Genomic DNA, 23938 nt, shown 5'->3' on the forward strand with positions numbered 1-23938 from the left:
AGAATCAAGCACATATGAAATATAAAGTGATCTCGCCATTTATTTTTTATATGCACTAGTTTATATGCACAGTTATAATGCACTATTGAATAAAGAGAATGCTTTCATATTGCCAGATTGCCTGGCTTTGTTTAAATTAGTGAATAATTCCAACAGCTTCAGTGTTGTCAAATGAAAAGAATGTGCTAAAGCAGTGCTGCTGAAATGGACAGGTAAATATTTAATATACTCCATGCTATTCTAATGTTAATTGTTTATCAGTTACCTTAATAAGCTTAATGAAATCTCTGCAAGTTTGTTATCAAACAATTTAATGTTTTAAAATGTGACTTTCTGGTATAAATCTGATAGCTCTAAGCAGCTTACATTATTTTTCATAGTTTTCATTTAATTCTGACTTCTCATCAAGTGTGTGATCTTATTTAATTCAAAATGGCTGCCACCTCCAGCTGGCACCAGTGAGGCTGAGTTCTGCCAAATCCCAAGTGGTAGCAGTCCTCATCCTACACTTCATATTGGAAAAAGGGAGTCCTCCTCAGGGAGTCCCCTCCAGGCTCAAATGCAGCTCCCATCGGGTGAAGGCGAGAGAGGACCAAATGAATCAGCACAACCATCAGAGAGACAGAACAATGAGAACTCCATTTAGGGATGGTATGGACAACAACAATGTAAAAATAATAATAAAAAACAAAAGCTGCAAGAGCCAATCTGAGGTTTAAGATACAAACTGTCACTGTAATAAAAAGTAGAAAGAAAAGGAACAGTAAAGGGGGATAGGGAGACTGAATTGAAGGAGACTGTTGGGGAGAATAAAGAAAGCATTTGAATGGGGCAGCTGCATATCCAGTCCTGGTAGAGGGAAGAGATGAGGATGGAATGACAACTTTTGCTCTGTCGGGGAATAAGGAGAGTTCTTTCAAACTTAGAAACTGTTGGTTATTTATGTATTTTAATACCACGTTTTCTTTCTGAGAGGACAAATTGAGATTCCATACCTAACGCTGCCCAACAGAGTCTTGAAGATTGAAAAAGACACAAATCAGTTTTTAGATTTGGGGATTTTTAAGCTATTCATAGGATGTTATGAGGTCTGTCATGTTTTTCTATATTGCATATTTACAAGGAAATATGATGTACACACCTGCCAAGTGTTTACCACGTGAGCCAATACACATGTCTCAACCGCTTTTGTCATCCCTCCCTCCCTGGCAGGGGGCAAAGAAGCCTTCTTTGTGAGAGACTGTTCGCAAGCTTCATATAGTAGCCAGGTGATGATGGATTCCAGTCACATTTCTTTGGGTAACTATTGCCCACAGTCATTACTGCTGATCACAACCTCATAGCCTTATCCTAAATGGCAGGCAACTAGCTTATCCTCCCTGCCCCAAAACCAAAACACAGAAGCTGTACAAATCCCAGAAATAAAATAGACTTTCTTCCTTTCATTTGTAAGGTTTCAGAATAAATACATAAAACCCAAGCATTTGTCTGGCCTATCTGATCAGTACTTTGGCCAATAGACAATGCATTTGTTCCAGATGAAGTCCAGGAATCACAGACTCTGGTAACCAGTACTGCTCTAATATTTCACAAGCAGCTGTAATTGGGAAAGTGGGCATTAGGTTCTCTTCCAGGAAGCCACGCCTACAGGGTTTACTCAGCCTACTGTACGCACAAGACTTCCCAGTACTGCAAGTAAAATTGAATTTTACTGTCCTAAGACAAAGTTAAAAATAAATTTTCTTGGACAGGATGTCAGCACACTGCCCTCTTCCTACTTGCTTCTGTAGATACTTTCTGTAGGAAAAAATTACCAAAATGTAACTGCTTTGGCACTCCTGCTGATGATACCTTTGGTAATCAGAAAACAGACAACATTGTCCTTATTCTGCGTATAGAATACAGCTTGTAAGTCTAAGTCCAGATAATAAAAGAAAAATGGAAAATAAAATCTGAGAAAAATAATATCAGGCACAAAACAATAGCAAAAACAGAACAATGTACATAAATTTAGGTCCAACTGCATAACCAACTTACATGTTTGTTCTGTAATCTGACAACAGTGCAGCCCTCCACTTTTTTTTTTTTTTTAAACACATATTTTACAGGATTTTTCTCCCATCAAAGACTCAAAACCAGACTGATTTCCCCTTAGCTATGACAGCAGGGTCAAAGGATGAAGTACATTCACTGCAGGCTCCTTCTTGTCCTACCTGATCTCTGCAGCTGCACAGAGCTACCAGGCAAAATCTGCTCATCTCAAGCAAGAACTGATGTGTGCTGAAGAGGTGTGGAGCTGGCCCAGAAAGCCACCACCTTGTACAGCAAATGAAGCATAACACAGCAAGATACAACTGACACAAGATTTTGAGGACCGGCTACACACAGCAGTTATTAGATATGTATATACACACCCATCAAAACTCGAGAAGAAAGACCTAAATCTGATCTTTACCCACCAACCTTCCTAAGAATTGGAACTGTTGTAAGCGTTTCTGCAAACAACACCTCTGCCCTTTGCATGGGAAGCACAACATGCAGAACTTCTCCACACGTGCCAATACGTGCACATCTGGGCTGAGGAAAGAGCAGGAGAGGGCCCCAGGGGGACAAGAAGCAGCAACCCTCAGGTGCTGTCTGTCCCTTTGTTCTATAAAGGCTTTTCGGACTCAGAAGTTCCAGCTTCTTATGCTGCGCTACTGCATATCGACTTCAGAACATAGAATGGATTTTCAAAGCCCTTAAGGACTTACACTCCACGGTTACGAGCAGCAGTGGAAGCGCTGCACTACCACCAGCCGCCCCACAGCTCGCTCAGGGTGCCAACGGCCACCACAAGCACACACCGCGATCGCAGCCCCTCCCCAGCACAGCGCGAGCCCTCTCTCCCCCGGGCAGAGGCTGCACCTGCCGGCCGGGTGGCGGCAGCTCCTTCCCAGCTCCTCTCCCGCAGCAGCGGCGCCGCGCGGTACCCTCAGCCACCGCCGTGAGGGAGGGGCTGCGGTGCGCGACGGCCGCTCCGCGCGAAGGAGAGCGGAGGCGCAAGGGCCCTTCCCGCCGCCCTCCGCTCGGTGACCCTGTGCCGGAGCGGCGGGCGCGGTGCCGGGCACGGCGCTGACCGTCCCCCGTCGGAGCCCTCTACGCGAGCGCGGCTCCTACCTGCCCCGCGCGCAGTGCCGGGCAGCGGTTAGGCGGCAGAGGCGAAAAGCGGCATAGAAAGGGAGATGGACAGGGGGAGGCGGCGCCCCGCGGGACCTTTAAGCCCCCGGAGGCGGTGGGACTACACTTCCCGGCGTGCCCGGCCGTCTCGACTGCCTGCTGGGCGCAGGCGCGCTGGGAAGAGGGCGGGGACGGGCGTCGCGGTTGCGCTCGGCCTTTACCTCACAGAGGCACCGCCGCCTTTCATCTCGGCGCCGCGGCGGCTCTGGGCCGCGCCGTGCGTGCGTAGCACCCTCCGCGCGCCGCGTCCCGCCCGCCGAGGGAGGCGCGTGGCGGGGGGCGGCTCCGCTGCACGGCCCCGCTTTCTCCCGGCGTGACGCGCGGCTTCCCCGGCGCTGGGCCCCTTTGTCAGGCCGCGGGCCCTCGGCTGTTGGAGCCATGTCGGAGCAGACGGGCCTGGCGTTGCCGCAGACCATGGACAGGTACGGGAGGCCCGGCTCCGGGAGGCTCGGGCCGGCCGGGGGCGGTTGCGTATGTGTGGGTTCGCCGTGGCTTTTGGTGTTCGGGTGGTGCGGGCCGCGTTAAGCTCGGCCGTGGCGGGGTTGGAGCGGGCTGCGGGGAGAGCGGCGCGGTGCAGGGGGCTGCCCGCTTCCTGACGGTGCGGGAGGTAACGCGGCGTCGGGAGCGTTCGTCGAAGCGTTGAAAGGCGACGCGTGTTTAGCCGGGCCTTGTGGGCTTTGTTACTACCTTTGTCTGTTTTGGAGGAGCGTGTAGTTTCTTTTTTGAGTTGCTAAGAAGTCCGACCTGTAAACTCCTCTGACTTAATTCTAAGGGAGAAAAGGCATTCGCTCTTATTACGTTTGCTTCCTCTGATTACGTGTGTTTGCACACCAAGCACTTTCACCCTGTTCTGCTGAGAATTTGAGGTTCCCACTGTGGGGCATTGAGTCATCCAGGAAGCTCTTGAGAGCTGCACGTATAGGCGACACAACAGCACAGTGCTTCTGAAGGTGGGAGCCCATAAGGAATCTATCCTCTACTGATAAACCCATCACGCTTTTCATCACAGACATCTGGGGAAAAGGGAGAAAGACCTCACTGAACTCTGATGTTGTGATTTATTTATTTTCTTATTTATTTACTTATTTTACTTCTGTAAGGAAAGAGGATTTTAGTAAAATACAGGCTGTCATCAGGCAGGTGATGGAGGGACAAACTCTGGGAGGCAAGGACAGAGCTTGCTCTGCCTTGAAGGTGAGGATAAGGAACTTCAGTCCGATAAAAAAAAAAAAAAAAAAAAAAAAAAACTATAAATGATTTGCTGGGGGGACAGAGGAAGAGGAAAAGCTTATTGTTGATGTTTTAGAAATCTGGGAAGTGTTGTTAAGGAGGCTGAGAGTCAGGAGCTGGAAACATTTTTGCAAGAAGTAACAGAAAGGAGATAGGTTGGTTATTGTTTTTGTGTGTTTTTTTGTTTGTTTTTTTTTTTTAGAAGCGCTGTGAGGGAGGTATTCTATTTTACTTCCTGTGAATATCAAGTATAAAAAGGAAGACGGTTAAGGATGACGAGCAGGAGGAGGATGGTAAAGCTGTTGTGTAGAAAGGAAGAAGAACGAGGAAGATCAGGAAGAATGTTGCACACCTGAAACTAAATTTCATCTTCATCCTGGAATTCATAGTCTGATGATATGTAGTATTTCGTTATTTTGGATGTCTAACAAATCATTATGTTCTGAATGGCTGCCCTGCTGTCTGTGGCAATTTTAACATAACATGAGGCCCTAATTCAGTGGGAAATGTCTGAGGTGGTATTTATCTGTGTGGCAAACAGTAAATTGATGTAATTAGATGACTCTGCCTAATAAAACTGAAGCTTTTCTTTTGTGCTCATATCAGCATTTGGGACTGTGATACGCAAGAATCTAGAATCCTTTGTGATGTCTTTGCAGGTTTTTTTCTTTCAAGCTTAGATTTTTTTTTAAATGTCTTTTTTTTTTTTTTTTTTTTTTTTTCCCTTTAGGGTCTTCCCAGTATTAGCAAAGCTTACTGTTCATGAAAAACTGTCAAAACCAAATGGCATGTAGAAAAGTAAGGAAAGGTTTAGGTGAGCGTTTACTAAAAAGGAAGTTGGTTAATTAGCAGCCAAACCAGTTCACCATTCTTCAATTGGATGTGGATATCTGCGGTTTGATGCACGTTTCATGTTCTTGTGAACTACAGTTTCACAAAGCTGAAAGGACGTATCTCTGGCCCTTTCCAAATACTTCCCAGTAAATTTGGAATAACAGTTGATAATCTGAAATAATTGGAAGGCGTTCATGGCTTGCTTAACAACAAGGACAATAGGGAGAAAGTTTGAAGTACTTAGGAAGCATAGAGGAGGGAATGAAGAAAGACCACAGCTTTCATGCAAGCTTGTTGCACTCAGTATAGGAAGCTTTAGAAACAGCGCTGTGGGAAACAATGGATGGGAATGGTAAGAAGGTGCCGAGTATACAGGATTTGTATTTAACTCAGGACTCGGTACAGTACAAGTAGAAGGATCTTGGAGTAAACAAGACCTCAAAATGCAGTCAGGGTAAGTTTTCTATTATATACTGGTGTTATGCAGTGTGGTTATGTTACAAGAAACTTTCTTGTTCCTTCATCTGGTGTTTCTCAAGATCATGCATAACTGCTTTTATGTTGTATGTAGTGATGATCAAGAAAAACATTTCAGTATTTCACATCAGAGGACATAACCTGTGAATGACTCCTTTGTAGTGATTCTGAAGGGCAGAAGTTCCTTTTCTTTCATGCTGTTATTGTTGATGCTAATGACAGATAGTTATTGTGCTGGGTAGCAGTAACAAGTGCATACAGAAAAGCTTATGAGTTAATGTATTGTCATTGCACACAGAGCACATACTCTTAAATCAAATTGAAATCTTGTAGTGAAGGATGCAGAAAATAGCTTTTCAGTGAATAAGGCTTTCTTTGGTGTCTAACACTTCTCAGTGAGAGACTTTTTTTTTTCCTGATACCTAGGTGGTATCACTGAGAATTCGCAGAGAATGGTGAAGTACTGTTGTCTCAGGAATAAGTTATTGCTGTAGATCTGAATGTATGCACTACTTTGTATGCAAGGGTGATAGCTCTTAAATCAAGTTCTTCAATATGTATTTGTGAGAGATAACATCTGGCTTTCTTTACTTGGCTCCTAGGTTGTACATCTGTGTGGCATTCTTCTTGTGCATTCTTCTTGGTATTTTTCCTGCATAATTTTAGTCTGAACCACATTTCTAAGAAATGATACCTTTCTAATAAAAAGCTGTCACAGTGTAATGAATTCCTTACTTGAAATTTCTAGCTAAGGACTTTATAATTAGCTGAAGGGTTGCTACACCATGAATGCAAGAGGAAATAACACAGAAATACTGTACTCACAGTGGTATGAGGGTCTTGAACATTTACAATGGAAGTATTGTACTTGGTATGCCAGTATTGCAAACTGAGTCCTTTTTGTCTTTTTAAATATCACTTTTAAAATAGGCTAAAGAAGAAGGAAGGTTTTTTTTTTTCTTCTTCTTTCAGTTAGGCACTATGAACTTCCTGTCTTGGCACTGTTTAATGGTAGTTCTTCCAACTGAACACTTGTAAATGTTGCCTTGTTTATCCCTTGTTAGGTGTTCTGGCTGCTTTGTGCATGCTTCAGACTCTTTTGTTCTTCCTAGCTAATGTTAGAAGATAAGCAGTTGAACTTTGTCAGATTTTGGTTTGATTGGATTAGGTTTGATTAGTAACTTTGTCTTTTAAGCACGTAGCTCACTCTGAAAGCAATGCTTCCTATTTATTTTCATGGAAAATATAACGCGTGCAGAATAACACTATTTCACACAATAGCACTATTTCATAGACCAAATTGTCAGCTGCAAAATGCTATTTTTCAAGACCGCTTCTTCCTCCTGTATACAAGGACTGCTCTGAAAGTAATGCTTCCTTGTTTTATCAGCAAAGATAAATGAAAACTGATTGCAGACCTTTAGAAGGTCTTTTGCCCATCTGTGTAAAAGCATCAGGATGTTAAGCTGTTTTAACCTTGAGACTTCTGTCTTATGTGTGTAGCATTTCCATATTGACATCTGCTTTGATAGGCTTATATACAAACTTGAATATTTTAAACTTAATGGCTTAACAGCTTATTTCTACCTGCAGACAGTAGGAAATTAGCTCTCTGATTTTAGGGTTAGGAAACTCCCAAGATGCTGTTTATCATCTTTGGTACTGAAAATCTTAGTACCTCATATATATTTCCAGGGCGTTCAAACAGTACTCATCTACTACATCTAAGAAGCTGAATGTAAGATCTTATTGATAGCTTCTTAGATCTCTGTAATAGTGCTTAGCTGTGATTGTTTCCCTTGGTATGGTGGCTTGCAGTGCTTGTTGAAGTGAAAACTTGTGTCAACTAACACAAATATACCAAGTAACTATTTTAATATGTATAATTTCAGGGGAAAAAAACCAACTCTACAAGATTAAAGTACTACTTTCAGAAGGTTTTTAAAAGAAAACTTTGAGTGGCAGTGAATATATCAAATGTTCATTGGTGCTTTGCTGTAGAGAGGATAGGGAGTCCTATGCATGAAAATGTGAAATAGTCCTTGTCTTTTAAAGCTGTAGTGTCTTTAGTTGCTTTCTGCTCTCCCCTCATTTATTTTTCCTGTTAACAAAAGCTTCCACTTGGCACCTGAATACTTTGTTTAAAAGTCAGCATTTTATGTTGGATTGCAAGGTATCAGCATAAGGTAGCCTTCTGTGAAGGATGCTATTAGGAAGGCCATGTGCTGAGTGCTTACGATTGTTCTGGTGAGTCATGCAGTCAGCTTGAGAGTGCTGGGGAGAGTTACTTAATGTTATGTTCAGACACCTTGAAGTCTGGTTTGCATTTAGTAAATATTCTTCCAGATTTTCAATACCAATGCCAAATATGAGTAGCTGTTCCTAAAGCCATTGCCTCCCAGCCATCTCTCTTCTTGGGGTTTAAAATCCATACTGAATTGAGATTTTTTTTTTTTTTTTTTTGGTGACTTCAAAGTTTCATTCTTCAATTTTCATTATGAATATTAGGAAGATAAAAGATGACTGTCTCTTCTAGGACTTTTCGTTTGCTCTCTCACATACTGTAAATTCTATAATAAAAGTAGAAGTTATAAACTGAAAATATAACTTGAGTAATAGCATCTGTTATATAAGCTATTGAATTCAAAGCCATTTGCTTGAAGACTTCCTGCCAATTTTTGCAGCTTTGGGACCCCACTTTCTATTTTATTTCTGCTTTGTTTGGTAGTACATAATAGAAAAAACTGCTTTAATCATGGAACTAAGAATGGAATGTGGACAGCCATAAGCTCGGTTTTTAACTGATAAAGGTAGTGCTAATATGTTTACTTTTAACTGTACTGTATCCAGAGATTGTTTCATTCTTACATTAGCTGTGTGATGCTGGAAAATCACAGAATCACAGAATTGTAGGGGTTGGAAGGGACCTCCAGAGATCATCGTGTCCAACCCCCCTGCCAAAGCAGGTCCCCTACAGCAGGTCGCACAGGTAGGCATCCAGGTGAGTCTTGAACATCTCCAGAGAAGGAGACTCCACAACCCCCCTGGGCAGCCTGTTCCAGTGCTCCATCACCCTCACCGTAAAGAAGTTCTTGCGTACATTCGTGAGGAACTTCCTCTGCTGCAGCTTATGTCCATTTCCCCTTGTCCTGTCTCCACGTACCACTGGAAAGAGACTGGCCTCACCACTATGGCCCCCACACCTCAGATATTTAACAGAATTGATGCAGAAGTTTGAACTTGCATAAAATGCAGACTGTGAATGGAATCAAAGTTTGTATTTCTTATCTTTTATCATTTGCTTGTCACAGTAGTGGTTTAATGTTGAGACAGCTACAATTTCAGGAATGTCAAAGTTCTGTTCTCTATCTATGTTGCTTCTGATGTTTGTAACACCTACCACCTAATTTTTACATGTACCACAAACACCAGTATTGGTATTCTTGTCATGCAGTTTCTCTTGCACTTCCTCCAGTGCAAATTAAACTGTTGTACATAATGTAATCCCTTTTAAAAAGAGCAAAGACATGTTTTCATCTTATTCTTGAGACTGACAGTTGTACTTAACATTCCAGTTTAAAACAGCATATTAAAAATACTTTGATACCAATCTTTGAGAACACACAGATATGGTTAGTGCTTGATAAAGGAATGTAGGTAATTGCTAACCTTCTGTTACGGAAAAGTAAGTCTTCTGGGAGATACATTTGGTATCCTTTGACTCAGAACTTGAAGGAATAATAGTTAAATTCCTTTAAGTCAACTCAGTGTTTCTTTCCTCAATGCTAGAGGATACATGAATATAGCTGTTGCTCGTAAGGGGGTGCAGCTAACAGGATTCTGATGAAGCATGAAGCGGTTGCGCGCTGATACCCATCCCTGGTGCATGGACAGCACTTCCAAGCAAGCTTCTTGAAACAGAATTGCTTGGTTATCAAGGTTTGCCTCAGTGCTAATATTTTTAATTCTCCGGTAATGTCAGAAAGCTGTTTTCTGGAAACGCTGGCTAGGGAATCCTCTGAACGTGTAATTAAACAATAGGAGCATCTAAGTAGAATATCTTAGCATGCTTTGAGTTCCTTCTTACTAAGAAACAGCCTCCTGTGTTTTTGAGTCTCAGATCAATTTTCTGCTGCCTGCACTGACACTTCCTTTCAGTCAAACCTTTCTTTATCCTCTCTTTATCTGTAGTAATTGAGTATTACAAGATAGAGAGTTACATGAGTTATTTTCTGTGCATTGTTCTTTATTAAATGCTTTTTCACCAACATTTCTTATGCGTTGGTTTGACTGAAGTGTTGTCATCCTCTAACTGGAGAGTGTATTGACTGAGCTGCTGAAAGCAATGGTGCAAGTAATTTTTTTTTCTTCCTCAAAGTGCAGAATCCAGGTCATGATGACTGTGATCAAGAGTATAGTTGAAAATGCTTTTCCCAGGGAGCCTCAAATGACTGAAGTTTGACAGATATATGATTTCTTGTTTTGCTATGCTTTTGTTGTCTGGCAAGTAAATTTGGTGCATTGGAAGCCATGGAAACAGTTGAAAATCAAAGTTTAGCACATAGTGAAGCATGTAATGTGTCCCTGGGGAGTGGGCATTGGTGTAAGAATTCAATACAGTAGATTGCAGATGAATTACAATAAGAATGACTGTTAAATCTACTTTGAAGTCTTATTCTGTCTCTTGTTGGTGTAAAAATTAGGTAGTTCAGCCTGTCAGGAGTTGGGTGTTCTACCTTAATAGCAGGTCGTGTTATCAGTTGGAGAACACTGTGTGGTCCTCTTGCCAGCTGGAGTTCTTGTAGTATCCTGAGCATGCTACCTGCCTTGCTTTCTATAGCCAGAGTAAATATTAGCATACAAATTCTATCTCATCTAGCTTCTTACTATATCTGTTATATATGCATATCATGCTGCTCTGCAGTTCAGCACTGAGAGAAGTTGAGACAAAGAATTTTTTCTGGTTTTCATTTTCCTAATCAGAGCTTTCAGACATACTGCTGTATTATGTTGCAGCCACTGCAAACAATTAGTACGTGATTAAGATGTTTAAAGGAATACTGAAGGAAGTATTTTTAAATGAGCTCAAAATCATAATTTGCTAGGTGTTTTGCCATGTATTATTACAGTAGTAGCATTACATATTAGTAATATTATGTATTAATGCTACTTCTCACTCAGCCTTCGTTTTTTGAATAATGTTCAACCCATATTTCAGTTTTGGAAGTAATTTGTCTGCAAGCTTTGTGATCTCATCCCTCACCCCCCACTGTTGGGTTTGTTTGTTTTTTTTATTTCCTGATGGTGAGATTCACATGTTACTGCCCCCTAGCCGTTGCTTAGTGTCTTGGATCGCTGGAGGTGTGTGCTAGGCTGCTAAAAAGCAATAATGACAGCTTAATTAGTAAAAATGTATTATGTTTCAGTAATAAGATGCTTGTTATGAGTAGTAGTTTTGCCTGATCTGTCCTTTGCACGGTTTTAGGAGAGCCCTGCTTTCCCTCTCCACTTCAATAAAACAAATGTTTGCAACAGCTCTTTGTGTATTTAGAGACCCGCAGCAAGGCTGCAGGTTATTACTTCAACCAGTAGTGTAGATTCTTTGGTAAAATAGCTCCCCAAACCCAGTGAGAACTTAAAAGTACTTGAATGTATGATAACTAAATCTGTGGGGAATTTCTTAGTCCAAGTTAAATAGAAGCAAAGGCCATGAATACATGTAAGGCATGATTGGAGCACAATAGATGGTGGCTGGCAGTCCAAGATTTAAATTTATCTGCAAGCTAGAAAGTTGCCAGCAGGATTTTGTGAACTTCCTTTACTTATATCTCTTCCTTTATATAGTTTGGTTAGCTCAAGAATAAACACTTTCTCCTTAATCGGAGCTATTATTCACAGCATAGAAATAAGCTAACTTCCCTTAATCGATAGACCTCTGCTATGGTTTCTAGCTAGTTATTTTGTTTTGCTTCTATGCATTTCCCTGACTGCTTATTGGGTTTTAGTCATCTGTGGGCTTTTTTTAAAAGGACAAAATATGTATTATTGAAAAGCCTTTTAAAAAATCTAGTTTCAGCAGTGCCATCCTCTGGCTAGAGGAAGTCGGAGCTGTTATATGGATACCACAGTTGTGTGGCCATGTATTTGTTTCTGATATTATCTATTTAAGCTTTCCTGGCTGTTTTTTGACAAAAATATTTTTGTATTAAAGGTTATGTCATCTTCTATTTAGCATTACACCATATTATTGACCAGGGATGGCAGGATATTAAGAGATGTGACCTTCAGGAACTTCCTTTAGTAGTTACACTTAGTTTCAAGGGGACAGCATGCTTTCTAGCTGAATGATCCCAGCTGGCACATAGCTGCTATGCCACTCTGCCTTAAAGAAGATTGGTAGAAGTTATGATGCTGCATATAAAGCTGGTGTCGTGCACTGGAGCAGCTTTGCATTGCTATCTTTCTGGACTCATTTCTTCAACTGGTGTGAGCCCTTCTTTTTCTCTTACGACACTGAGAGTTTGTGGAGTTTGACAGACAGAACTCAGGTTGAAAATGAAAGCATTTTCTTCTTGGAGAACTGGAAAGTGCAGGGGAGATAGCAGCACTCCATCTCTAATCCTGCTGCAATCTCAATTTTCCTCTGCTAACTAGCTTCAACCATCGTGTTGCATAGGTCTTATGTATTCTGCTGCTGAAGTCTTCATGATGCTTTAGGCTTTGCAGCTGAGTGCATCTAACTCTTGCTCTCCCCCATGCAGCGTTACTAAGCTAGCATATCTCATGGTAAGTGGCACTACTGCTTGATAGCTTTTATCAGAAACATAGGCCATGCTTGCAGTCTCTTGTGACCAAAGAATGACCCTCTAGCACAAGACCTTCCTGCTGCTTTCTTCCAACTCAGGAAAAGGAAGTGCTTAGCAGAGTACTTGCAATATATTGTTTCACTGCCTCTTGAGAAAAGAGCTTACTGAGTTCTTCTACTGAAATGAATTGCAAAGCAGCTTGCCTATGTTGTGTGCTGCTACGTAACTCCCTTTAATTTTGAGATCTTGGTCTTCTGACTTATGTGTGCTTTTACAGTATTTAGAGTGTAGTCAGTAGGTTTATTGGAAGCTTATTACTATTAATCAGTAATATTTTGTCTGTCAGTATTGTCTATGTATTAAAAACTTACAAGCTCATGGGAAATTGCTTTACAAATAGCGACTCTGGTTATTCTTTGGAACAGTGCCTTTTCATGGCCAGTTATTGCAGTGCTTTCAGTCACATCTCCCAGTACATGCTTTCACCTGTTACTGCATTGGCTCGCAATGCTGTCATTGCTATCAGCAGCCTTTTCACTTTTTTTTTCGTTTCAGATGTTAAATTCAATTGTAGTAAGTATTCAGTGCTTGGCAGAGTAAGGATGCTTTGTTCTGATATTAAGGTAACAGCGAATTTGTACTTCAAGGTAAAATGGTATACTTTATAACGTGCAGAAACGTTTTCCTGAAGAGATTTCTTGCATTTTATGAAAGATCTGTAATGGGAGGAAAATGATTTTTGTGGCTCGTGGTTACGTGCTAAGTCCTGCTAAAAGTCTTGCAAGAATTTTCTTCTCAGAAGTTTTTTGTTTGTACTTGAAGTTCATGTGTGTTTGCCAGATCCTTGGGGATCAGAAGCTGTAGGAGAGCAGCTTCCTTAGTGATGCAGAATTCATGGTTTGGAGAAGCTTCTTCTCAGGCAAGCTATGGATTTTTAGATTACTTGTATAATGTTTGGAGTGTAGGCTCTCTGATTTTTGATACAGCTTTCTATCTATCCACTTTGCTTTTCATATGCATGGTTTCCTGAAGGGAGTTTAGTAGAAAATAAAATGGATGCAATTAGTTTTTCTGATAATAGAATTTTTTTAGTCTGGACAACTTTTAGGTACTGGGGACCAATATCTAAAAGCCATTTGTAATCTTATATTCCAGGCTGAAATGATACTGGTCTGCTTTTCGTGTGTTGTGCTGCTCTCAATTGCCTTTTTTTTTTTTTTTTTTTTTCTCCACCATACAAGTATAGAAAAATACATTAGTATTATTGATTTGGCTCTGTAGAAAAGTCATCAAGGAAGAAAGGTTTCTGTTTCTATCAGAAACAATGCTTTGTTCTGCCTTGCCAGCCTTTTCTATTTCAGGTCATCTGAGCAGCAACCCCATTCAGTAGTAAGAATCAAGGTCATATTTTATTCAGTACAAGAAAATGGAAAATGTGGCAGGAGCCAAGGTGCTTGTTTTGAAATGGTTGTCTTTAGCTCTTTCTGCTACAGATGCAGTCAATGGAAAGGGATAAAGGTGATAACAAAAACCATGAGAAATTTACTGTTCATTATTCATGTATTGTTGAAGGCTTAAGACTGTAAAGGATTTTGTTATTGTCTCTTAAGTCTTTCAAGTTTTTTCAGTTATGATTACCTGGAAGGAAATTAGATGAATCAGTTAAGGAAAAGATGAGGATTTTCTTATTAACAGAATACTTGGACATAATTTATTCTGTGAGGTGCTCATGGACGTATTTGCTAATTAAATAATCTGTCATTATTTGAGTATGGTTTAGACTTCTGTGGTTTCAATGCATTTGGCCTCATAGGCAGCCACAGACTTAACTAGCTCTGTTGTGAAGTTCTTAGCTTGAAAAATGAAAGTATAAGTTGTGAAATAGGATTAAATTGGATGTGGAATTAGAGGAGCAAAGAACAATACTGGAAGATGAACAATGCTGTGAGTAGTAGGGTATTGGTTTACAGAAAGTGTGCAGGGGCTGATGGAAATAAGAGAGGGTGATGCAATAAAGGTGAGATACAGTTGAGCAGCTGTGATGTGACAGAAATTGTTTCAAGGAGACCTGAAAGGGGAGGAAGAAGGTCAACAGCTGACAACAAATTCTAGAGGAGAGGAGAAGTTTTGTTAACCACCTTACACATCCCTACATAAAAACTGTTAGATGCATTTATTTACAGGGTTTGTAACGTATCGTTTGCTTTAAGGTTTTGTCATGTAAGAGGCTTGGATTTATTTTCCCAATTGAAATTAGCATTGATCTTATATTTTTCATTAGAAAAAAAATTACAAAATGCTCAGTGTGGAAGGAGATACTTGATAATACAGGTAAACATTTAATGCATTTAATTATTAGAGGGCTGAAGTACAGTTGCAGTGCTTTTTAACCCATAAATGATCAAAAACTGAAATTAGTAATTCAGAATGTATTAAAAGCATCTGCTTAGCTGTCTGTGATACTATGTTGTTAATACCACAGGACAAGACTGTGGTTAAAAAGAAAAAAAACTATGTATTTGGTGATTAGGAATGAAGCAACGAGCATCATTTCTAGGCATGCTTTTTCTAAAAACACATCTGAAAGTTTAGCACTTGAAAGTAGCAAAAATATCTTTTTTTCTTCCTGTAATTACAGAAGCTGCTGGGTTTGTTTTGCTACCGATGAGGATGATCGGACAGCAGAGTGGGTGAGACCTTGCAGGTGCAGGGGCTCTACGAAGTGGGTTCATCAGACTTGTCTACAGCGCTGGGTGGATGAAAAGCAAAGAGGAAACAGTACTGCTAGAGTTGCTTGTCCTCAGTGCAATGCAGAATATTTAATAGTATTTCCAAAGCTAGGTAAGATGTGTATCATTTTAATCATAATATAATGGGTTGTTTCTGTACATTGTTCCTAATTCTTCGCTTTTTTTTTAATGCTTGGAGCCTCTGTTTTCTTGACAACCTTGAGCTGAAAAAATTAAGCTCAAAGGAAATTTCTGAGTAACAATGCATATTGCTAAGAGGGAAGAAAACTGGCTAGTATGTTGTCCATGGTCAAGAAAATGTAAAACAGCATGATAACTCGTTAGGAAGTCATTGATTTATCAGTCCTTGAGTCACTTTTGTTATAAGGCAGCTATGAAGAAGGCATCAAATGTTGATAATTAGCTTTACTTTTGGTGTGTGGGGTTGATATCTGGACAATGAAGATATACTGCAAAACATGAAGGTTTTGGCAGTGGGCAGAAGAAGTGCCTGTACTTTGGTTAAGATGCATGCACAGGGGAAAAAAAAAAAAGGCTTTTTCATTTGTTCCTGCAATTTGTGGCTTCCTTTGTTTGAATGCTAAGGTGCCTAAATACTAATGTTCCTAGCTTCTGATAAATCTGGCATAAAATTCTTGCATGATTCTGTTCAGGTCTTGCATGCAGGCATCTTTTGATATGTTTTCTCTCTCCATACTAGCTTTTTCCATGGTAAAGGTACGAGGGAGGCATAAAATATAACATGGCATATGTAATTTTACACAAGTCTACAGTAGACCAGGAAAATGATTTTTGGGTTCATCAAACCTCCATTGTGACCTCAGGTCCTTCAAGCACATGGGGCAGTTGTGCCCTTTTGCAGCTCTTTTTTGTAACCCAGAACTGTTACATCAGAACTCTACTGTAAGTCAATCAAGGTCCCACAAGGCAAAGTTAAGACAGTAAGATTTCAAGCAGTCTTAGCAGTAGCCCCTTCTCGTGTTGCAGCAAACACATCACTTGTCATGCCATTCAAAAAACTAAAGTTGCTTGAGCAGGTAAGATATAGCAGCTAACCACGTTTCCATGACATATCCTGGTTTACAAACATAATCTATGTTAAGACTCTTCTAATGTACTGCTGGAAAAAGGTTTCCATGAAAGAGTACTTTCTAAAAACTCCTCCTAGTGAAGTATCTCCTTTTTTGTTGTTGTTTTTTAAATACTAAAAGAACTGCTTAAAACCCAGAGGTTTCATTATTATTATTTTATTTTAATAAATAGGAAAACCAAACTTGGCAGACAAACTTCTACTAAAGCATGATTAACACATGAAACGTGAAAAATATTGCTGTATTTTGTTCTTTCATGTATGTCAGATTTTTTCATTTTTGTACTTCTTTAATATCATCTTAAAAGATATGTTTTGCCTTTCTTTCTTACTATTTTCACCCTAGAGGGATAATTAAAGTTTAGTGGAACTTTTTTTTTTTTTTTTTTTTTTTTTTTTTTTTTAGCTCAAAATTCTGTACTGTGCTTCCTTTCATGATTGGGATCAGTGGGTGCAATCTGTTAATATTTTATCTTAGACTTCTGCTGTTGCCGTACCACCTTGCCAAGTTACCTTTCAGGACTTGCAGCATATGATGATTATACGTGGCTTTTTGGGGAGTTGTGGTGATGCTTTTTTTGGGGGGGGGGGCGGAGAGGGGAAGGTTGTGGAGAAGTCTCTTGTCTTTACCTCCTTCAATAGAATGATGTAAATTTTCCAAATAGTGCACTGAACTTTGTCAGCGACTATAGGAAGCTATCAAGATATGCCAATGACTGTGTATTTAGCACTTGCAGTTATGACCTTGTTGCTATTTCAATATGCTCATAAATATTTCAGCAATCTTTTAAATTTGTCCTGGAAAGTTGAACATAATTGTTAATACAGTTGAACTGGTTGTTCAATGAATTTATATTTTGAGTGAAGCATTCCTTCAAAAAACCACTAAATTTCATTCCTATTCAACAATAAGTTGCTCAACTTGAGAGTACATTAACTCTGTAACTTTGTCAGCTACTGAATGACTAATTTACATCAATTGGTGTATTTGAAGCAGGGTGCTGATGAGGTGTTTTCTGTTGCGAAGGAAGAAGATTCCCGCCCTTAAAACTAGGACTTTTTATCCAAACAGCACATTCTGTTCTAGAAGATGCATGGAAGGGTAACTAACTTACAGTATATTAGTAGGGTAAAACATGATTCTGCGCCAGAGCTGGACTAAGAGGCTAATCAACATTCTGCCCAAGTTAGTTACACAAAACTGTCTACTAGATTGTTACATAGCTTAGCCTTATTTACAATTACTTATGTCAAGTCTACATATAAGCTAGATATGTTTGAATTGTGAGTCTTCAGTATGATACATGCACAAACACCAGTTAAAAGTTGCAGTCCCTGCATCAGGTCTCTGGATAGTGTTACCATACAACTGGTGTACGAAATATTGCTCTGCGTCTGGGAGTGCTTTTCTAGAATGTCAGTGCTGATAAATATTACTACTAGTTCACTGAGATGTCCCTGTTACTTGTTTTCATTGGCTGGCTTCAGCTGACTAGAATTGGTGTTGCTATTGAGTGGTTGTGTTTTTTATTGGTTGGTATTTTTGTTTTTGTTTTTTTGAAAGCACACCCACTGTTCTCTTGCAGAGCCAACTAAATCATGGAATGGGAATCAATTTTGTCAGGAATAAAAGTATGCAAAAAAAGTAGTCACCAACTGTTTACTTTCTGACAACACATGTAATATCCTAAAGAGTTTGTTGTAAAACACAAAAATGAAATTGCTGCTGTTCTGATACTGGCAAACACAAAAGTAGCATGGATCATGGTCATAGTGGTAGCTACTTTTCAGTTCCATGCATACTTTTCAGACTCTTCAGCTTGTGGCTTTTGCTTTGCTGGTTCTCTTGCAGTCTTCAAAAGAAAAGATGTGAGTATGCCCTGCTTATCAAAGTTGGCATGAGTAATGTGTTGCTGTGTGCAAGTCTTGAAAGTGGAGTTGTCAATAAACAGTGAAACTGTATTATCAACAGCTCTAAATGAAAAGAATTTTTTTCCTCCAATATTTGAGGTAGCCCTAAAAATATTGAGTGCAACCTATCGCTTTTCCAGTGGAATGAATCTTTGCTTTTTTTTGCTCTAGAGTGGGATAAAGTTTAGTGACAGCTTTCTTGTGACAGTTGCTGAGAGCTTTCTTCAGTATGCTTATAGCTGCATCTTGAAACCTTACTTTTCCTCTGTCATAGGTCCAGTTGTTTACGTTTTGGATCTTGCAGATCGACTGATCTCAAAGGCATGTCCATTTGCTGCAGCTGGAATAATGGTGGGCTCCATATACTGGACAGCAGTTACATATGGAGCTGTGACAGTGATGCAGGTACATGTCTATTTCCTCTTCCAGATCTTACAAGCCTTGAAAGCAAGGCTTTTAAATTAAAAAAAATAAGACTCCTTTCTTCCCTTAGCTTAAAATGTGGCTGTATGGTATTTGGTTCTGTTTGTATAGGAACTTGTAGCAAAAGTATAACCATTTTAACTTGAGCCCAAATGAGTGTATGCAGTCTCCCTGCTACCAGTGTCAAATGGCTATATAGGAGTGATATAAAATGACTTACAAGACCTCCTCCATTCCGGTGGATGACACTCCCAACTACAGAATTGAACACCTATGAATTTCCTCATCTCACATCCTGTTCTTGTAGCCCTTACAAGGGCACTGCAGGCATCTGTAGGGATAAAACTGGAATTTAGTGAAATGTACTAATCCTTATCTCTCTGAAAACTGCTACACTGAGCCTTTTTCTGTAGTAACTTGTATGATCTTTTATAGCTTCTCTAGAACTACATAACAAAATGGAAAACTAAACACTCCTTTCTATGGTTGCTTTACTTTTGAAATGAGAATCTGGCCTTAAGCAAAGGCAAGCTGTGGGTCTAGTTAAGCAACTGCGTGGTTACAACTTCACACCCATGTTGCTATAAATACCTGGCTAAATCCTAGGTTTGAAGAATTAGATTTTTTTCCTCTGGTTGCACACAGTGTGATCTCTCTTACATAGAGGATTCCTAATTATGAGATTTGTAATTAAAACATCCTGAAATACAATTTATCCTTTAAAGAGGAAGATCTAATCAATTTGACTATAGAATTAATCATTCAAAAATTTAAGTTTTTGTGTGCATTGTAGAAAGCTTTCTGTTTTCATACTTCAGATGTTTATGCTTCTACTCATGCATGCAGAAAGACATGAAACTTTTGCTGAGATGGTGAAGAATTGTGTTACAGGTTTCTGTTGCAAGATTAATGACACTCACACTAGGGCAAGAAGCTCACTTGTCTGCATTATGCTTGATAAACAGCCAAGGATGCAAAAGGAAGACTGAGTACATCAGTTGAAAGGTTTTTTATTATCTTAAAATGCATGGTCGGTCCCTCCCCAAAGCAAACTTTTAAAATTGTATTTCTTGTTTGTCCACTATATACATATTTATCAGGTGGTTGGTCACAAAGAAGGTCTTGATGTTATGGAGAGAGCTGATCCTTTATTTCTTTTGATTGGACTTCCCACTATCCCAGTCATGCTAATACTGGGCAAGATGATTCGCTGGGAGGACTATGTGCTCAGACTGTGGCGCAAATATTCCAATAAGCTACAAATTTTGAACAGCATATTTCCAGGTAAGGTGCATTAATTTTAAAAGGAAATACCAAGTTTGAGTTTCTCTGTCTAGGAGACAGGGATATGAATTTTTACCTTAAGTATGGGTACTTATACTTTCCCTCTATTATGTTTGTTTTATTTTGATTGTGCTCATACAGTACCTAGTGAGGCAGATGGGGCAGCAGAAGCAGGAATGTGGTTTCAAGTAAGGCTTTGGTAATGAAAGAAGCTACTAAATATAACAGTTTCTCATTTGAAAGTAGAAATGAATATAGTCCCTTAATTGAAATGGAATATCTGCTGAAAAGAGGGTGAGTTATCAAAGTAATTAAACTGAATATCTATGCTGATGCACTGTATATTTATAATGAAGCTGAGGAGGGCAGGACTAGTTCCTCCGATGTTCTCTTTGAGGCAGTGGCTACATTCTCTCCTCTTCTGCTCTCATCCCTTCAGGCATTGGTTGTCCTGTTCCTCGTATTCCAGCAGAGGCCAACCCGTTGGCCGATCATGTCTCTGCTACACGTATTCTGTGTGGAGCTCTGGTTTTCCCTACTATTGCCACAATAGTGGGCAAGCTGATGTTCAGCAGTGTTAACTCAAATTTACAAAGGACAATCTTGGTAAGACACTTTATTTTTTGCTATACAAATAGTTATATAGGATTGTAAAGTGCTGTGGAGTGGGAGGAAACTAAAAAGTGTAAATTGAACCAGAACTTAAGAGTGGCATTTGATTAAGGGTAGAGGAGATTTCCTGAAGTTGTCTGCCTTGGCAGTGGGTGAGATTACATGTGAGAGACTTTTTTTTCCCCTATGACTGAAAGTAACTGGAAAAGGCTGAAACCTGTGTCTGGTACTGTGCTAAGCAAATGTTACCAGTAGATGGACAATCAGTATTTTCTAAGAACAGGCTCTGCAAGTGAGAACTAGCGCTAGAAACTAGAGAACTATCAGCCTTTTCAGATTAGCTTCTGTTGACTCCTTGGAAGAGTCAATTTATTGAAATAAGAGTAAAAAGATGTATTTCTTACACTTTAAATGAAGGCAGAAGAATGGTAGATGAGAAAAATCTCCTTTGTGAATAACCTCTCAGGCTTGCAGCTTTTCAAGAGGAAGCAGATTGAGTTTCATGAACTGCATCCCTGGTAGATGTGACTGTCACTTCAGTCTTTTTTTTCCCAATTCTAGCAAGTGGAAGAAACAGCAGTTACAACCATTCACTCAGGCTAAAGGTTTCTTAGTGTTTCTCCTTTACTTTGAAGACTTGAGATGAACACAGGGTAAAACTATAAAAATAATAAATTGTCTTTCTTTCACCTTATGCTTGTTTTTAGCAAGTACCCTCTAGCACAGTCTGTTTATGGAATGGTAAAAAACATTATTGTTTATGCCATCTATAATTATTCAGAGAAGGGGAAAAAAGCAGATAAATAACTGTTTGACATAAGTTTTTGAAATAGAATAATAGACTTTTAGAATATGTGTTGAACTCCCAAGGAGATGAAAGTTTTAAAATACCTGTAGGTCTACTTTGTAATTCCTAAATATGTAACTTGAACCTTTGCAATGCTATATTGTGACAGAAAGCTGTTATAATCATTTGGAATTGTCCTAATTAGCTAACTTGAAAAGAAAAAGCTGTTTGATTAGAAAGTACACCCTATTAAGTAAGTTTTCTTTTACAGAGAACATTTGCAATGATAAGATGCTGAACTTTGCAGGCTTTCAAAATCTCTTTTTATTTCAGGGTGGAATTGCTTTTGTTGCTATAAAAGGAGCTTTTAAGGTTTACTTCAAACAACAGCAGTATTTGCGCCAAGCTCACCGCAAAATTTTAAATTATCCTGAGCAAGAAGGTGCATAAGGCTGTGATCATCTGATGTCATACAGTCTCACCTAACAGGTTTTCATGTTGTATTGGTTCCATCATTATTGCACAGTAGTGGAGAATTGTGATAAGTTGCTGCTCCTGTTTTTTTCTTTAAGTACAATAAAGCACTGTCTTGTGGCAGGGTATATCCTTTCAGTAATCACTGAACCTAAGAATGTGACTTGCTTTCATTGTTTTGGAGTATTTCTCTTGAGCAACAGGCTTTGGAATTACTTTCTTTGAGCCGATTTGCTGAATGGGTGGGGAAAAAAAATCACCAACTACACAACAAAAACGCTTCAAATTGTGTAGTTAATAGAGGCCGTGTTCAGATGCTTTTTCTAATAGTGTGTTTTCATACCCAGGCTGTCATCCATTTCAGTACTTCACACAATGAAGGTTGTTTTGTTTGTTTGTTTGTTTTTAAGGAAGGAAATGAGTCATTACTAAGGGAAAGTAATTGTGGGACATCAGGCAATAAAGGTTTTCTTGTATCTTGCTGGAGTGGAACAGGGAGTGCACAGTACACAAATGGCTGGACAGAGAAAAAGATAGATCATTCTACAGGACTGGTGTGTCAGCTTTAGCCACCTAAGTACAAGCTTTTGAAATGAGCGTGGCTTCCAGGTGACTGTTGTATTACTGATACTTTTTATTGTCCTGTTGTATCTTCTGCAATGCCTACTGTTTTCTCATGGCTTTTTTTTTTTTTTTTTTTTTGACTGGTTTGTAACTGGTACTAGATAGCTTTCTTTTTTCTTCACAGCAAAATAATGACATGGGGGAAGTGAATTTCAATTACTTTCTACTTACGTATTAGAGCAATTGTTTAGTTCTCATGTTCCTTTTGATTATGTTAGTTATCTGTACAAGTAAAAAGAGTAGGAAAAATATGAGGAAACAATGAATGCTAAAGTTACATTTCGAAGAAAGCTCTAGTTTTCAGTTTCAACTTCAGATCTGGGGGCACGGCTCAGCTCCTGTATCTGGACAAGTCTTTTCTCTGCCCACGCCATCTGTATTGGCAGGATAGCCAGGAACAACAGCTGGAAAGAAAGGGCAATGCTACACTGGAGGACTGAATTTAAGACATTACCAGCAGTATAGACAGCTGAATGCAACTTGGTTCTGTTCTGTAAAGGACTAAGGACAAATCTTAAATGTGTAATAAACTAAGTTAGTTGATTTGCACAGTCAGCTTTACTGTTATAACATGTTCCAAGTAGCCTGCTGATGGGGACACTGGCACTTCAGTTATTTCAGATATTTAAAAACTTAACAGAAATTAACTTTTCCAAAGTTACATTTTGACAAATATAACATGGCCGTTTAATATTCCTATCAGATCTAACCTCCAGTTAGTACTGGAAGTTCTCTTTACAACAATTTGTTGCTCTCAAAAGGTTTTTTCTTCTTCATCATAGGATGTCAAATGCATGGAGACAGGTTTAAAAAAAATAAAAAATAAAAAAATTAGTGGAAGTACTCATAAGTAACTATTTCTTTTCACCAGAAATGAAGGAAATGAGAGATTTGACTGCAATAATGTATGTTAAAAAAAACCTTGAAATATGGTACCTTTTCTATAGTATATTTGTCTTAAATACTGAGATGTAATATTTTAGAACTGTATAAAGTGTATATAATGGCCACCTACGATTCAAAAACTACAGTATAGAAAATTATACGTTTGATCCATGTCAAATACTTTGAGATTCGTAACTGAAACTCTGAGCTGTAACTGAAGAATTGCTACCATCTTGCAAGTCTGCTGATTATATTTGTCTTTGAGTGGGCTCAATTTTATATAAACTTTAGATAGAGTGGCAACCTTGAAAAGTTGCTGCTTCATGTAAGATAGCCTTGAAACATATACATATTTCTTATGGAATTCCTCATTTTGAGAAAACAGCTTTTCAGTGGTCTTCACTGTATATATTTCCAGGCAATTTATTACTGTTTTTTAAAGTCTCATGAAGAATGGAAGGATGCAAATTACCAGTCTTGAAACTTGTTCTATGGGAAGAGATAATTGTCTTCACTGAAACTTGAAGCTACT

The 23938-nt window shown here is 39.2% G+C and overlaps 2 protein-coding genes and 1 long non-coding RNA gene across 3 annotated transcripts in view; 2 read left to right on the forward strand and 1 right to left on the reverse strand.

Moving 5' to 3' along the window:
- CPEB3 (cytoplasmic polyadenylation element binding protein 3) overlaps nt 1–3277 on the reverse strand; it is an 84441-nt gene extending 81164 nt beyond the window's left edge. Inside the window, exon 1 of the mRNA XM_042817923.1 lies at nt 3160–3277. The gene's annotated coding sequence lies outside the window, so the exon portion shown is untranslated. The remainder of the gene's footprint in view (nt 1–3159) is intronic.
- A 250-nt stretch (nt 3278–3527) lies between these two features.
- On the forward strand, nt 3528–22039 carry MARCHF5 (membrane associated ring-CH-type finger 5). Its single transcript, XM_042817990.1, has 6 exons — nt 3528–3641; nt 15205–15407; nt 18592–18722; nt 19841–20024; nt 20464–20630; nt 21757–22039. The coding sequence occupies exons 1-6, from the start codon at nt 3598–3600 to the stop codon at nt 21871–21873; spliced, it is 846 nt and encodes a 281-aa protein (XP_042673924.1). The 5' UTR covers nt 3528–3597; the 3' UTR covers nt 21874–22039.
- On the forward strand, nt 3829–4896 carry LOC122159921. The gene is made up of 2 exons (XR_006168704.1): nt 3829–4169; nt 4652–4896. It is a non-coding gene; the product is annotated as an uncharacterized LOC122159921 (long non-coding RNA).
- Nucleotides 22040–23938: the final 1899 nt, after the last annotated feature.

This window comes from Centrocercus urophasianus, unplaced genomic scaffold, assembly GCF_019232065.1.
Source record: "Centrocercus urophasianus isolate 14NV4802_14NV808 unplaced genomic scaffold, USGS_Curo_1.0 seq_17, whole genome shotgun sequence".
NCBI classification, from domain to species: Eukaryota; Metazoa; Chordata; class Aves; order Galliformes; family Phasianidae; genus Centrocercus; species Centrocercus urophasianus.

Bases quoted from the DNA above. Each gene is read 5' to 3' on its own strand.
- MARCHF5 (XM_042817990.1), top strand. From the start codon at position 3,598: ATGTCGGAGCAGACGGGCCTGGCGTTGCCGCAGACCATGGACAG. The intron at 18,723-19,840 runs GTACATGTCTAT...CATATTTATCAG, and splicing joins GAGCTGTGACAGTGATGCAG to GTGGTTGGTCACAAAGAAGG. The intron at 20,025-20,463 runs GTAAGGTGCATT...TCATCCCTTCAG, and splicing joins TTTGAACAGCATATTTCCAG to GCATTGGTTGTCCTGTTCCT.